Source organism: Oncorhynchus keta, chromosome 17 (assembly GCF_023373465.1).
Source record: "Oncorhynchus keta strain PuntledgeMale-10-30-2019 chromosome 17, Oket_V2, whole genome shotgun sequence".
Taxonomy (NCBI): domain Eukaryota; kingdom Metazoa; phylum Chordata; class Actinopteri; order Salmoniformes; family Salmonidae; genus Oncorhynchus; species Oncorhynchus keta.
Window position 1 is genome coordinate 27,339,912 of NC_068437.1, and position 16,974 is coordinate 27,356,885.

Sequence of the window (16,974 nt, forward strand, 5' to 3'; positions counted from 1 at the left end):
ATGTCAGTCAAGTATCATAATTGGAGAAACCTATAGCCCCCCAAACTAGATCTAAGAAAGTTATGTGATTGATTGTTTCTTTACGCCATGGTTTAGCCAATTGTCTCAGACAAAATCCGTTTTATATTTTATCAGAAAAACTTTGAGAATGCCTTTTACCATCCAGTTAATATTTAGCAAGGTGATGGAACTGGATGCTGTCCTACTATCACTGCGATGTTATCGCGAGGAACACAGATGAAGCTCTGAAGAGGTGAAGTGAAGCGAGAGTGTTTTTACATCGACGCTTCTGGGGGGCTTGAAAAACCTCGTTGTGACTGCCACAAAGACGTCAGTTATTTCGGATTTTCATCTCACAATTCATTGTGAGAGATAGTTTGTTGCCTCGCTTCTGTGGATGACGCGGGATCACAATTCAGCACCTGGACAGCTCCTGGTCCTTAACCTATTACTGGGCACATGGAGTCCCTAGCGTGATTGTAGGGAAACCCTGTGAGCAGGCGAGATTTGGGCACTAAAATGCCATTCTTCCGAAATATGACGTTTAACTGAATATGTGGATAGTGGAGGACATTTAAAAGCATCTCCGTGAATGATGATGCTTACAATAAGGATCGGGCTTTTTCGTTGTGCCCTGTATTCTAAGCAGCAGCACGGGTCGTTAGCCAATCCAAATCTGAAGAGGATAGCAGCAGCCTACACACAGCAACCGAGCCCCGCTCACACTGATCATCGGCAAGGGAGACATTACCATCATCATTAGGAGGGCATGAGTCACGACCACACTTTCAACAATGTAGAGCATAAAAGGTAGGTTGTTTTTGTCAAAATAGCATATTGATAAATCATTTTGATACTTCCCGCCTATGACTTCTGCTCTTTCATCCATTCCGTCCCCCCTTTCTTTTACTGTCGTCTTAATGACCACCATAATTGTCTTATTCGTAATTTATCGTTGCTGCACTATTGATGGCTTTGCTAAATTATCAGGAAAACATATAATGTACTATGTTTAGTATATACTGTGTAGTAGCAACCTATATATCTGTTGTTACACGTGCTTTGAACCAGAATAATAGTCATTGTAGAAAGCTGTCCAGGGCCTTGTGAAAAATAATTGAGACATAGTAGCCTTAATCAGTTTAGCAGGGATCAGTGTTGACACGTCTTTAAAGGAAAACCATGTGTTTGTTGGGGGAACTTCACATGTAGGATACATGTTGGGTTCTGACTGAGGAGGTGGATACTAAAATGTAGACAGTAGACTATTGGGAAGTGATGGGTTTGGACAATATGAAATGGTTGCATGGCTGCATGTCTTCATTTCCAAGAAAATCAAGTAATTATTGTCTGTCTGGAGGGATGCAAGAGTTATGTTGGAGACAACATGGATATATGGCAACAGTTCATCTACGGCCTGCTATAGGGATCTCTCATCTTGATGATGAGTATACAGCAGTGTAAGTATTTACTCAAGTCTTGGAATTGATGGATATTTTATGCAATATTCTACCTGGTCCCAGAGAGCTTGTCTCAAAGACCTAACTTGTTTGATAGGTTGTCAAATCCAGCACATGACTTATGGCCACATCCACCCATTAGGAACGGTGATTGACAGGTTTCTTTAAAAATACGAAATCCTGCATACAGTATCTCAAATACTTTAATTTCACTCAGTCTTGTCTGCACAGGTCGGACAACCATTCCACTGCATAGCCTTCACTATTGCCTGTGCTGTGGCCAGATTTTCTATAGGTGCCAGTTGTGTGCAGTCTTTTTTCTTGGGCATTGCAGTGATGCAATATTACAGTCTAGTCCTTGAATGACCTGAATTGATTTATCTTGAATGACATCTAATCTGCTGTGCTACACTACATTACTCTGTTCTGCTATAGCTTCAAATACTGACTCCACACCCCAACTCGTGTGTCTGAAGGTTTTCCCTTTGCCTTTGTTTGTAAGACAGACACTACACTGACTTCATAGTACGCTATACATATGAACCTCTCCTCTTCGCCTCGGCATTTAAATGATTGAAGCTCAGGTTAAACGACCTCTACAGCCCATGCTGCTTACTAATATGTGTTTATATTGCTGCTGACAACTTCATCAGACTTTTCAAAAGTGAGGCACTAGCACATTGAGCTTCAGTTTATACCTGCAATGTGGGGAATGTAGCTGTCTGAAGTAATACCCCTTTTCAAAGACTGTGATTCTGTCTGGGTAAAGCCTATGTACCTGGCTGTTCTTCGCTCATGTTTACTCTCTGGAAAGCTGCTGGAATGGACTGTAAATGAGCTCTTCAATGTATCTATTTCCTATTGCATAAAGTGTGCTCATCCTTCCTTACTTGTTATGCAAGTGATGTGATGTTTCTGAGCCCCTGGTGCAGAGTTAAATATGTCAGAGGACTCCCATAGCAGAACTATACTGCATGAGAATGTTCATGTTTATATCAATTGATTGTTTTCGATCTATTCTGTGAATTCATAAAACATTTCATGAACATGACATTCAAAACAAATGTTAAATAGTTAAAAGTATAATGAACAAGTTATACATGAGATGTGTATACTGCATCGTTGTCAGAATGTGAATTGTTATGGAGAGACTGTGATTAACTTCCTTGTTTTCTAACCTTTCTCCACAGGTGTGGTGTGAGCCAAGTCTCCATTCTCTGGTTAAATCAGGAGTAACAATCGTGTCGACGTCCATTCACAGAAACAACACAGCAACATGAGCAAACCCCAGTAAGTAAGACACATGACTACTGATATTTATATCTGTTTAACACATCAAAACCTCTCATCCTGTTCTTATGCATTTTGCTCGTTGTACCCCGACTGCCCGCTATTACTAGCACAGGTTTTGTGATGGGAACCCCAGCATGGTTTGGCCTGATTATGAGAACAGCTCCTGTCTATTTCGTCATACCCTTTCAGCCAAGGACTTTGAGCCTGAGAAGCAGGGGAGCAGCAGGGGAACAGCAGGGCAATAGCAGGGGAACAGCAGGGCAATAGCAGGGCAATAGCAGGGGAACAGCTGGGCAATAGCAGGGGAACAGCAGGGCAACAGCAGGGCAAAAGCAGGGGAGCAGCAGGGCAATAGCAGGGGAACGGCAGGGCAATAGCAGGGGAACAGCAGGGCAATAGCAGGGGAACAGCAGGGCAATAGCAGGGCAATAGCAGGGGAACAGCAGGGCAATAGCAGGGCAATAGCAGGGGAGCAGCAGGGCAATAGCAGGGCAATAGCAGGGCAATAGCAGGGCAATAGCAGGGGAACAGCAGGGCAATAGCAGGGGAACAGCAGGGCAATAGCAGGGGAACAGCAGGGCAATAGCAGGGGAACAGCAGGGCAATAGCAGGGCAATAGCATGGCAATAGCAGGGGAGCAGCAGGGGAACAGCAGGGCAATAGCAGGGCAATAGCAGGGGAGCAGCAGGGGAACAGCAGGGCAATAGCAGGGGAACAGCAGGGCAATAGCAGGGGAACAGCAGGGCAATAGCAGGGGAACAGCAGGGCAATAGCAGGGCAACAGCAGGGCAATAGCAGGGGAACAGCAGGGCAATAGCAGGGGAACAGCAGGGCAATAGCAGGGCAACAGCAGGGCAATAGCAGGGGAACAGCAGGGCAATAGCAGGGCAATAGCAGGGGAACAGCAGGGCAATAGCAGGGCAACAGTAGGGCAATAGCAGGGGAACAGCAGGGCAATAGCGGAGGAACAGCAGGGCAATAGCAGGGTAACAGCAGGGAAACAGCAGGGCAATAGCAGGGCAACAGCAGGGCAATAGCAGGGCAACAACAGGGCAACAGCAGGGGAGCAGCAGGGGAATAGCAGGGCAACAGCAGGGCAATAGCAGGGGAACAGCAGGGCAATAGCAGGGGAACAGCAGGGCAATAGCAGGGCAATAGCAGGGCAACAACAGGGCAACAGCAGGGCAATAGCAGGGGAACAGCAGGGCAATAGCAGGGCAACAACAGGGCAACAGCAGGGGAGCAGCAGGGGAATAGCAGGGCAACAGCAGGGCAATAGCAGGGGAACAGCAGGGCAATAGCAGGGGAACAGCAGGGCAATAGCAGGGGAGCAGCAGGGGAGCAGCAGGGCAATAGCAGGGCAACAGCAGGGGAGCAGCAGGGCAATAGCAGGGGAATAGCAGGGTGAACAGCAGGGCAATAGCGGGGGAACAGCAGGGCAATAGCAGGGTAACAGCAGGGAAACAGCAGGGCAACAGCAGGGAGCAGCAGGGGAATAGCAGGGCAACAGCAGGGCAATAGCAGGGGAACAGCAGGGCAATAGCAGGGGAACAGCAGGGGAGCAGCAGAGGAGCAGCAGGACAATAGCAGGGCAACAGCAGGGGAGCAGCAGGGCAATAGCAGGGGAATAGCAGGGTGAACAGCAGGGCAATAGCAGGGGAACAGCAGGGGAGCAGCAGGGCAACAGCAGGGAAACAGCAGGGCAACAGCAGGGGAACAGCGGGGGAACAGCAGGGGAACAGCAGGGGAACAGCAGGGGAGCAGCAGGGGAACAGCAGGGGAGCAGCAGGGGAATAGCAGGGTAATAGCAGGGGAACAGCAGGGGAACAGCAGGGGAACAGCAGGGGAACAGCAGGGGAATAGCAGGGGAACAGCAGGGGAATAGCAGGGGAACAGCAGGGGAGCAGCAGGGGAATAGCAGGGGAACAGCAGGGGAACAGCAGGGGAGCAGCAGGGGAGCAGCAGGGGAACAGCAGGGGAACAGCAGGGGAATAGCAGGGGAATAGCAGGGGAACAACAGGGGAACAGCAGGAGAACAGCAGGGGAACAACAGGGGAGCAGCAGGGGAATAGCACAGGAACAGCAGGGGAATAGCACAGGAACAGCAGGGAAACAGCAGGGGAATAGCAGGGGAACAGCAGGGGAACAGCAGGGGAATAGCAGGGGAACAGCAGGGCAATAGCAGGGCAACAACAGGGAAACAGCAGGGCAATAGCAGGGGAACAGCAGGGCAATAGCAGGGGAACAGCAGGGCAATAGCAGGGCAACAACAGGGCAACAGCAGGGGAGCAGCAGGGGAATAGCAGGGCAACAGCAGGGCAATAGCAGGGGAACAGCAGGGCAATAGCAGGGGAACAGCAGGGCAATAGCAGGGGAGCAGCAGGGGAGCAGCAGGGCAATAGCAGGGCAACAGCAGGGGAGCAGCAGGGCAATAGCAGGGGAATAGCAGGGTGAACAGCAGGGCAATAGCGGGGGAACAGCAGGGCAATAGCAGGGTAACAGCAGGGAAACAGCAGGGCAACAGCAGGGGAGCAGCAGGGGAATAGCAGGGCAACAGCAGGGCAATAGCAGGGGAACAGCAGGGCAATAGCAGGGGAACAGCAGGGGAGCAGCAGAGGAGCAGCAGGACAATAGCAGGGCAACAGCAGGGGAGCAGCAGGGCAATAGCAGGGGAATAGCAGGGTGAACAGCAGGGCAATAGCAGGGGAACAGCAGGGGAGCAGCAGGGCAACAGCAGGGAAACAGCAGGGCAACAGCAGGGGAACAGCGGGGGAACAGCAGGGGAACAGCAGGGGAACAGCAGGGGAACAGCAGGGGAACAGCAGGGGAGCAGCAGGGGAACAGCAGGGGAGCAGCAGGGGAATAGCAGGGTAATAGCAGGGGAACAGCAGGGGAACAGCAGGGGAACAGCAGGAGAACAGCAGGGGAGCAGCAGGGGAATAGCAGGGGAACAGCAGGGGAATAGCAGGGGAACAGCAGGGGAGCAGCAGGGGAATAGCAGGGGAACAGCAGGGGAACAGCAGGGGAGCAGCAGGGGAGCAGCAGGGGAACAGCAGGGGAACAGCAGGGGAATAGCAGGGGAATAGCAGGGGAACAACAGGGGAACAGCAGGAGAACAGCAGGGGAACAACAGGGGAGCAGCAGGGGAATAGCACAGGAACAGCAGGGGAATAGCACAGGAACAGCAGGGAAACAGCAGGGGAATAGCAGGGGAACAGCAGGGGAATAGCAGGGGAATAGCAGGGGAACAGCAGGGGAATAGCAGGGGAATAGCAGGGGAATAGCAGGGCAACAGCAGGGGAGCAGCAGGGGAATAGCAGGGAAACAGCAGGGGAGCAGGCACTCCTGTGCTAGGCATTCCAAGAGAACTACCACCAGTCACCAGACTGTCTCTGCTGCCATCTCTTAGCATGCAGGAGAGATTTTCACTTGTCATCTTCTCTTATTAATAATGAGTCGCTATGTGGTCCCCCAAACAGCCTCTGCAGCTTGATGACAGCCCTGGTTATGGCCAAGGAAGGGGAGGGAGATTACGGTGTGGTGGGAGGAAGATGGGCTTGAGGTGGGAGAGAAATGAGGCTGAGGTGGGAGGGAAATGATGGTGAGGTGGGAGAGAAATGAGGGTGAGGTGAGAGGGAGATGGGGGTGAGGTGGGAGATGAAGGTGAGGTGGGAGGGAGATGGGGGTGAGGTGGGAGATGAAGGTGAGGTGGGAGGGAGATGGGGGTGAGGTGGGAGATGAAGGTGAGGTAGGAGGGAGATGGGGGTGAGGTGGGAGATGAAGGTGAAGTGGGAGGGAGATGGGGGTGAGGTGGGAGATGAAGGTGAGATGGGGGTGAGGTGGGAGATGAAGGTGAGTTGGGAGGGAGATTGGGGTGAGGTGGGGTTGAATGCATAATTGGTTCAATCAGCTGCATCTTCTGTTTAAAGCCAGTCCTACAGAGATCTCGGTCTGAGCTCAATGCAGACCTTGAGGTTATCAGGATTTTGTCCAAATGGAGCCTGTTTGAAAGAAAACACAGTGGGACAATATATTGCCCAATGGGCGACACACAGACTTGTGATGTGTTTTCTGGTTAACAGGAAGGCGTGAATTAATGATGTCGGTCCTCAGCGACACCCTGGTGAAATGACAGATGGGACATCTTTGTGTGGTGTGACCACGTCTGCAGAGATATTTTCCCCACTGTTATTTTAATTATAGAATAGTCCTTTAAATAATCTCTAACTCTCTATGATGTATTTCTGCATATACTAAGAGTAGTGAGTCAGAGAGGGAGAAATACACTATATATACAAAAGTATGTGGACACCCCTTCAAATTAGTGGATTTGTCAAATTAGATAAATATTGGCAGTAGAATGGCCTTACTGAAGAGGATGCCAACTTTCAAGCATGTCAATTTGTCAAATTTCTGCCCTGCTAGAGCTTCCAGTCAACTGTATGTGAATTGGAAACATCTAGAAGCAACAACGGCTCAGCCGCGAAGTGGCAGGCCACACAAGCTCACAGAACGGGACTGCCGAGAGCTTGCAACACTACCAAGTTCCAAACTGCCTTTGGAAGAACAGCCAGCACAAGAACTGTTCGTCGAGAGCTTCATGAAATGGGTTTTCATAGCCGAGCAGCCGCACACTAGCCTAAGATCACCATGCGGAATGCCAAGCGTCGGCTGGGGTGGTGTAAAGCTCCATTGGACTCTGGAGCAGTGGAAACGTGTTCTCTGGAGTGATAAATCACGCTTCACCATCTGGCAGTCCAACCGACGAATATGGGATTGGCGGATGCCAGGAGAATGCTACCTGCCCCAATGCATAGTGCCAACTGTCAAGCTATTTTTCGTGGTTCAGGCTAGGCCCCTTAGTTCCAGTAAAGGGAAATCTTAACGCTACAGCATACAATGACATTCTAAACGATTTTGTGCTTCCAACTTTGTGGCAACAGTTTGGAGAAGCCCTTTCCTGTTTCAGCATGATAATGGCCCCATCGCAGCGCTAGCTGTGCCACCAGAAACTCTGGGTTCGCGCCCAGGCTCTGTCGCAACCGGCCGCGACCGGGAGGTCTATGGGGCGAAGCACAATTGGCCTAGCGTCGTCCGGGTTAGGGAGGGTTTGGCCGGTAGGGATATCCTTGTCTCATCAGGCACCAGCGACTCCTGTGGCGGGCCGGGCGCATTGCACGCTAACCAAGGTCGCCAGGTGCACAGTGTTTCCTCCGACACATTGGTGCGGCTGGCTTCCGGGTTGGATGTGCGCTGTGTTAAGAAGCAGTGCTACTTGGTTGGGTTGGGTTTCGAAGGATGCATGACTTTCAACCTTCGTCTCTCCCAAGCCCGTACGGGAGTCGTAGTGATGAGACAAGATAGTAACTACTAACAATTGGATACCACGAAATTGGGGAGAAAAAGGGGGGTAAAATAAAAAATTAAAATTAAAGACAATGGCCCAGTGCACAAAGCGAGGTCCATACAGAAATGGATCGGTGTGGAAGAACTTGACTGGCCTGCACAGAACCTTGACCCCATTGAACACCTTTGGGATGAATTGCAAGCCAGGCCTAATCGCCCAACATCAGTGCCCGACCTCACTAATGCTCTTGAGGTTGAATGGAAGCAAGTCCCTGAAGCAATGTTCCAACATCTAGTGGAAAGCCTCCCAGAAGAGTGGAGGTTGTTATGACAGCAAAGGGGGGACCAACTCCATATTAATGCCCATGAATTTGGAATGAGATGCTCAATGAGCAGGTGTCCACATACTTTTGGTCATTTAGTGTAGTTAATACTCAAGATATAACCCCCCCTGTGAGTAAACTGATTTATAATATATTTCACATTCAGTATAGAATTGAACATGTTAAAGTTATGGAAGCTTTTATTTATTCATTTTATTTTCCAATTGTATTCAAAGGCAGTTTTTATATTGATTGACGCAAACCAGTGAGGAGCATTTACTGACAAAAAGAATGATCTGTATTGCCTTTCCGAGTGTCATCCAATAATATAATTTTCTGTATTAAATCATATTGAATAAACTAGCTGTAGGCTTTTCTCATTGCAGATGATCCATGCTAGTTTGATGACAAGTACTCTGTAACAGTAGTGGTTGGTGTGTGCTTTATATGTAGTAAGGTTGTTTTCTTTCTCCGGGCCCTATTCAGAGTTATTTGTACATTTTGTTCCATTCAGCACACAAATATAGTACACTACACACCCTGCGGAGTCATATGTGTTTAAAACAGGCCAGCTAACATTTACTGTAACTACCTTCTGTGGTCACGTGAGCCCCTGTCATAGTGCAGTTAGTCTCTCTGTCATACAATGTCTTGATCCTGTCTCATTACAACAGGATGTGCTAATTAGTAGGTCGCCGTTTCCACTTTTAGCTCACAAATGGGATGTTTAAATCTCCTACAGATGATGTTACATGACATGACATAACATTTTGCATGTTTTGCGGGCAGATGTTTCCAGCACTTCAAACCGTAGGTCCCATGGGGTATTTACTGAGACAACAAGGCTACTACAACCAATAGCATTAGTCAGATATACAGCACCAGTGTCAATACTCTGATTTAAAGCCAGTTAATTGTGGTTTAATAGCTCAGTGAGTTCCATTCCCTTCGAATCCACACAGATCCTCAAAACATTGGTTTAAGAGAACTTTAAGTTACACATTATAGTATTCTTTGCTGTGTATTATCCATTGAATAGTATGTTATAAAGCCTATTGCAGTAAATTAGATTAGTCTATGATCATCAATAATATAATAGCTCACTATTGGCTGTCATTTTTATAGCTTGTTGCTTGACTGCTCTATGTAGCAGCTGGTGCTGGAGGTCTGGCAGATGTTTGTGCAGAGGTTTCTGCTGAGCCTGACATCACATCCATGTACATACATATCTTCTCATCTCTCTATATACACATCTTCTATGTCTGCTGATAGAGTGGCCCATAGCTGGGATGGTACAGGAGCAGGAGGAATTAGCTGTATCGTATATTAATAAACCCTTATAATGAAAGCAAGCTCATTCAATGGCACAAAGTCCTCAGTCTTCTCAAGTTGACGCTCACAGTATTCAGGATGAAGATGGGGAAAGTGCCCCCAACACATGCACACTTTGTAAAGCGAAGATGCGCATATTGATTTTTCATTATCTTTTCATCATCTTATTACCTAAAAGATCTGATTTTACAAATGTGCTGGTGTATCAATGGCCATCATCAATGGAGTCAGGGGCGGTGGCTGGAAATGTGGCTTAAGTTTGGCACGTTGGTGCGGCTTTCCTGATGGTATCAGAGCACTGAATTGCTTTCCATTGAGGAACAGCCAACCAGGCTTACATGCTTATTGGGTGAGACAGTGTGACAGAGTCGTAGACAGCGGGCCTGGAACAGTGTGGTGGTAAGCACTCAAAATGACAATGATACGGATGCCCTCTACATAACATGAGGCTTTGCAGAAGCAGCACTTTGTAATTCTATGACAGACATGGATGGCTTTATTTTACAGTGAGAGCACTGGAAATAATGAGAACACTGTATGAGCAAATGGGAGGTATTTTTAAAAATGTTTCAATTGGGATTGCAGTTTTTATTTACCCCTTGTTACACAAGGCTACGTTAGTCTGCATTTCTTTAATGCTTTCAAATAAATAGCTCTATCTTGTTGAATGTCAGAGTGTGTATTTCTACAGTAAATTGAACAACCTCTACAAAACCACATTTGAATGTGCATGTAATGCTGTATTCAGTGCTAGATTTAATTCAATTGTATATTCTGTTGAGGTCAGCAGTATTTGAGAGGACGAGGATGTTTGTACTTTGAGCACCTTTCCTACAGCAGACTGCAGTCTATGAACCCAACTATCTGTTCGCAAGAAAAAGGTCCTACAGTTGAAGTCGGAAGTTTACATACACTTAGGTTGGGGTTATTAAAACTTGTTTTTCAACCACTCCACACATTTCTTGCTTACAAAAAATAGTTTTGTCAAGACATTTAGGACATCTACTTTGTGCATGACACAATTAATATTTCCAACAGACAGATTATTTCACTTATAATTCACTGCATCACAATTCCAGTGGGTCAGAAGTTTACATACACTAAATTGACTGTTCCTTTAAACAGCTTGGAAAATTCCAGAAAATGATGTCATGGCTTTAGAAGCTTCTGTTAGGCTAAATGACATCATTTGAGTCAATTGGAGGTGTACCTGTGAATGTATTTCAAGGCCTACCTTCAAACTCAGTGCCTCTTTGCTTGACATCTTGGGAAAAACAAAAGAAATCAGCCAAGACCTCAGAAAAAACATTGTAGATCTCCACAAGTCTGGTTAATCCTTGGGAGCAATTTCCAAATGCCTGAAGGTACCACGTTCATCTGTACAAACAATAGTACGCAAGTGTAAACACCATGGGACCACGCAGCCGCCACACCGCTCAGGAAGGAGACGCGTTCTGTCTCCTAAAGATGAACGTACTTTGGTGCGAAAAGTGCAAATCAATCCCAGAACAACAGCAAAGGACCTTGTGAAGATGCTGGAGGAAACAGGTACAAAGGTATCTATATCCACAGTAAAACAAGTCCGATATTGACATAACCTGAAAGGCCGCTCAGCAAGGAAGGAGCCACTGCTACAAAACCGCCATAAAAAAAGCTAGACTACGGTTTGCAACTGCACATGGGGACGAACATCATACTTTTTGGAGAAATGTCCTCTGTTCTGATTAAACAAAAATAGAACTGCCATAATGTCCATCGTTCTTTGGAGGAAAAAGGGGGAGGCTTGCAAGCTGAAGATCACCATCCCAACTGTGTTTTGTTTCAGCAGGGACTGGTGCACTTCACAAAATAGATGGCCACATGAGGAAGGAATATTATGTGGATATATTGAAGCAGCATCTCAAGACATCAATCAGGAAGTTAAAGCTTGGTCGCAAATGGGTCTTCTAAATGGATAATGACCACAAGCATACTTCCAAAGTTGAGGCAAAATGGCTTAAGGACATCAAGGTCAAGGTATTGGAGTGGCCATCACAAAGCCCTGACCTCAATACTATAGAAAATGTTTGGGCAGAACTGAACAAGAGTGTGCGAGCAAGGAGGCCTACACACCTGACTCAGTTACACCAGCTCTGTCAGGAGGAACGGGACAAAATTCACCCAACTTATTGTGGAACTTATTGTGAAAGGCTCCCGAAACATTGGACCCAAATAAAACAATTTAAAGACAATGCTCCCAAATATGAATTGAGTGTATGTAAAATTCCCCACTGGAAATGTGATGAAAGCTGAAGTAAATCATTCTCTCTACTATTATTCTGGCCTTTCACATTCTTAAAATAGTGGTGATCTTAACTGACCTAAGACAGGGAATTTTTACTAGGATTAAATGTCAAGAATTGTGAAAACTGAGTTTAAATGTATTTGGCTAAAGTGTAGGTAAACTTTTGACTTCAACTGTATATAGAGGACAAGAAATTGAGAGTACTATTTTTCCCCTAATAGTTTACAATACTCAATCTTGTCTTTGGTATGCTGTCTTGTAATATACTTGCAGTGTACAAAACATTAGGAACACCTTCCTAATACTGAGTTGCAGCCCCTTTTGCCCTCAGAACAGCCTCAATGGCCCATGTTGACTCCAATGCTTCCCACAGTTGTGTCGAATTGGCTGGTTGTCCTTTTGGTGGTGGACCATACTTGATACACATGGGAAACTGTTGAGTGTGAAAAACCCAGTAGAATTGCACTTCTTGGCACACTCAAACTGGTGCGCCTGGCACCTACTACCATACCCCAATTCAAAGGCACCTATATCTTTTGTCTAACCCATCTACCCTCTAAATGGCACACATACAGTACACAATCAATGTCTCAACTGTCTCAAGGCTTAAAAATCATTATTTAACCTGTCTCCTCCCTTTTATCTACACTGATTGAAGTGGATTTAACAGGTGACATCAATAAGGGACCATAGCTTTCACCTGGAATCACCTGGTCAGTCTAATGTTTTGTACACTCATTGTATATCCTTTTACATATTTTATCAACATTATCAGGCCAGTCCTTTCATGGTTATACTGTAAGTCAGTATAGCATATAAAGCCTTTCATGGTTATACTGTAAGTCAGTATAGTATATGAGGCCTTTCATGGTTATACTGTAAGTCAGTATAGTATATAAAGCCTTTCATGGTTATACTGTAAGTCAGTATAGTATATGAGGCCTTTCATGGTTATACTGTAAGTCAGTATAGTATATAAAGCCTTTCATGGTTATACTGTAAGTCAGTATAGTATATGAGGCATTTTATGCTTATACTGTAAGTCAGTATAGTATATGAGGCCTTTCATGGTTATACTGTAAGTCAGTATAGTATATGAGGCCTTTCATGGTTATACTGTAAGTCAGTATAGTATATGAGGCCTTTCATGGTTATACTGTAAGTCAGTATAGTATATAAAGCCTTTCATGGTTATACTGTAAGTCAGTATAGTATATGAGGCCTTTCATGGTTATACTGTAAGTCAGTATAGTATATGAGGCCTTTCATGCTTATACTGTAAGTCAGTATAGTATATGAGGCCTTTCATGGTTATACTGTAAGTCAGTATAGTATATGAGGCCTTTCATGGTTATACTGTAAGTCAGTATAGTATATGAGGCCTTTCATGGTTATACTGTAAGTCAGTATAGTATATAAAGCCTTTCATGGTTATACTGTAAGTCAGTATAGTATATGAGGCCTTTCATGGTTATACTGTAAGTCAGTATAGTATATGAGGCCTTTCATGCTTATACTGTAAGTCAGTATAGTATATGAGGCCTTTCATGGTTATACTGTAAGTCAGTATAGTATATGAGGCCTTTCATGGTTATACTGTAAGTCAGTATAGTATATGAGGCCTTTCATGGTTATACTGTAAGTCAGCATAGTATATGAGGCCTTTCATGGTTATACTGTAAGTCAGTATAGTATATGAGGCCTTTCATGGTTATACTGTAAGTCAGTATAGTATATGAGGCCTTTCATGCTTATACTGTAAGTCAGCATAGTATATGAGGCCTTTCATGGTTATACTGTAAGTCAGTATAGTATATGAGGCCTTTCATGGTTATACTGTAAGTCAGTATAGTATATGAGGCCTTTCATGGTTATACTGTAAGTCAGCATAGTATATGAGGCCTTTCATGGTTATACTGTAAGTCAGTATAGTATATGAGGCCTTTCATGGTTATACTGTAAGTCAGTATAGTATATGAGGCCTTTCATGCTTATACTGTAAGTCAGCATAGTATATGAGGCCTTTCATGGTTATACTGTAAGTCAGTATAGTATATGAGGCCTTTCATGCTTATACTGTAAGTCAGCATAGTATATGAGGCCTTTCATGGTTATACTGTAAGTCAGTATAGTATATAAAGCCTTTCTTCTATCTGTCATTCGCTTTCAGAACTCCAGATTCTGACAATTGTAATCAACTCTATTAATCATTGAATTAGCCAACGCATGGGTGAAGTTTGTCATCAATACTCTGAATCCATACTCTGAATCCATACTCTGAATCCATACTCTGAATCATCATTTCAAAAGCTTTTACTCTACTTTTTTGACAAGCTGCATTAAAATGTCCTCCATCAGACTCAATGAGTTGGACTTGAAAGGTCCAAGTCTCAGCCGGGTATTTTATTTTGATATTTCTATTGATTGTCATGTGGTGATTTATGGCTCAGTGGTGTAAATACACTGGAGGCAGAGCCATGGATGCCTTTTATTCTAGGGGAGTCAATTCTTGGCAATGATTACATTCCAGAAGGAAATGGTCTTAGATATATAGATATATAGATATAGATATTCCTATATTACCTACATTATATTTGTTGTGAGATACTTCTTACATTAGAGCATATGCATTGCACCATGTTCTTTAAACTGGTACAGTTTGTGTGGTGTGACTATGGGAGCTAGGGCACTTGATGCTCAGGGAGATCTATGTTTAAGCTTCCTTGTTGCATTTGCTAATATTGCATGTCTTTGAAAATATTTCTAGCCTTTGGTGTGCTGGGTGCCCTTGCCTTGCCTGCCAGATGGAACAGCCTGGTCTCATAGAGTAGACGTAACATAGTAAAAGTACATCCGGAACACTGAAAATAGTATGATATGTTGCATTTGGTATGGATATATTTAGACAGAATGTTACTTAAGGCAAAAAACAAATGGAGGGTGGTTGGTTGGGGTGAATGGGTAGGCGTATAACGTGAACGTCTAGCAATCCAAAGGATACGAGTTCGAATGTCATCACGGACAACTTTAGCATTTGAGCTAATTAGCAACTGTTTAACTACTTACTACTATTTAGCTACTTTGTAACTATTTAGCATGATAGCTAACCCTTCCCCTAACCCTAACCTTAACCCTTTTAGATATCCCTTCCCCTAACCCCAACCCTAACCTTAACCCTTTAACCTAACTCCTAACCTTAACCCTGCCTCTCACCCTAATCCTAACCCCTAGCCTAGCTAGTGTTAGCTACAGTTAGCTACAACAAATTGTAATTCATAACATATCATACATTTATCAAATTATTTGTACATTTAGCAAATTTCTTACATATCATTCGAATTGTAATTGGTAACATATCATATGAATGCATGATGGACATTCACAAATTAATACATACCATACGAAACATAACATATCATACCAAAGGGAGTGTCTCAGATTTACATTCAGAATAATACTAAATGCTCTGAGACCAGGTTGGGTGGAATGGAGCAGTATACAAAAGTGCACCAAGCCACCCCCTCCCCAGGATGGCAACAAGCCACTGAAGCGGCCCCTGCACATAATGGAACCTAGTCTCGCCAATGATTGTTTGGAAATGTGATTTTGATGCAGTGAACAGTCTGTCATGACTGATAGCATCTTTGTTTTGCGGCTAGTAAGGAGAGGTGCAAGTGTACAGATAATGTTGGAATGCACTGGCTCTCAATGTTAAGCATGTGTAGTATGTGGGGGCATTCTTCCCTGAGGCAAACACATCCCAGTAGCCAATTGTTAGTTACAGCATCATATCAGTACACTGAAATGCATAGACTTAGTAAGGATTTATAAGAGTACTATTATACCACCCTGTCAGACACTGTGTCTGAAATGATTGTGGGTACCTATGCAGATAAGAAAGCAACCTTTGAAGTAAGCAGGTATGTTAAATATGAATTAGTCATAAGTCAGTGAAGAGCAGGGGATGTTTTCCTCTCCAGGGCTGACTACAGTACATTAACATTTCATAGGTCCCTCTCTCCCTCCTAGTGTGTACACTATTTACCTCCACATATCACCAGGCTGTTAGTCCCCAACTATCTACAGGCTCTCCAGCACAATGTATTTTGTTCTCTCTGGCTTGTAATCAATGGCCTCCTCCCTTGCTAAGCTCTGGGGTTATTGATGTCTTCACATTGGCTACGCTGTGCAGAGTGCCAAGCAGGTTGGGATTCCTGTTCTCATCTTTACTGGCTGAGCTGGAGAGAGGATGGGGTACTACCCACACCTGGGTTTTAGTGTTGAAAATTAATTGAATAGGAGAAATACTCTGAAGTTCTGTTACAATGAGATTGTGAGAAAATATTAATTTGTTTAGTTGCATATATAAGTGCTACTTACAGTGTGTACATGGTGTTCCGTACATTGTGTCCTCCAGGGCCCCTCCCCAGGCCCAGGCCAGAGCCTCAGAGCTGGAGGTGATCTCCCAGCAGGTGGAGGAGGACAACCAGTGTCACGCTCCGGTCCAGGTGGTCAGCTTTGCATACAGAGACCTGCCTCTGGCCGGGCTGGACATCTCCCTGGCCGGATCCCAGCTCATCTCCAACCTGGACGAAGAGGACAACAGAGAGGGGTAGGTGGACACAGAGATTGTACCTGAAAACATCTCCCCTGTGTGTTTGATAATTGTACTATTAGCATAACTGACACAGAACTAAGCACTATCCATATTCTACCTTGACAGAGAAAATGTTTGCCTTCATTCTCTATCATGCTAGTAATAGCTCATCATAATGGTACCTGACATGATACTGAATCACTCAAATTCAAATTCATCATACCGATGGTGAGGGATCCTATGGGGATATGTGTCTGTAAATACTTCAGTATCATCCTTACATTGTGAAGGCATTAACTGATATGCCTGTGAGCCTACACTATTTGTCTCAGTGACATC

General features: G+C 45.0%; 1 protein-coding gene across 1 annotated transcript in view; it reads left to right on the forward strand.

Annotated features, from left to right (window-relative positions):
- The first annotated feature begins 306 nt into the window (after nt 1–306).
- The window catches only part of LOC118396719 (transmembrane protein 266-like), a 58,449-nt gene continuing 41,781 nt past the window's right edge, over nt 307–16,974 (forward strand). Inside the window, exons 1-3 of the mRNA XM_035791103.2 lie at nt 307–810; nt 2,651–2,750; nt 16,456–16,650. Coding sequence (XP_035646996.1) covers nt 2,737–2,750; nt 16,456–16,650 — 209 coding nt within the window. The 5' untranslated portion in view covers nt 307–810; nt 2,651–2,736. The remainder of the gene's footprint in view (nt 811–2,650; nt 2,751–16,455; nt 16,651–16,974) is intronic.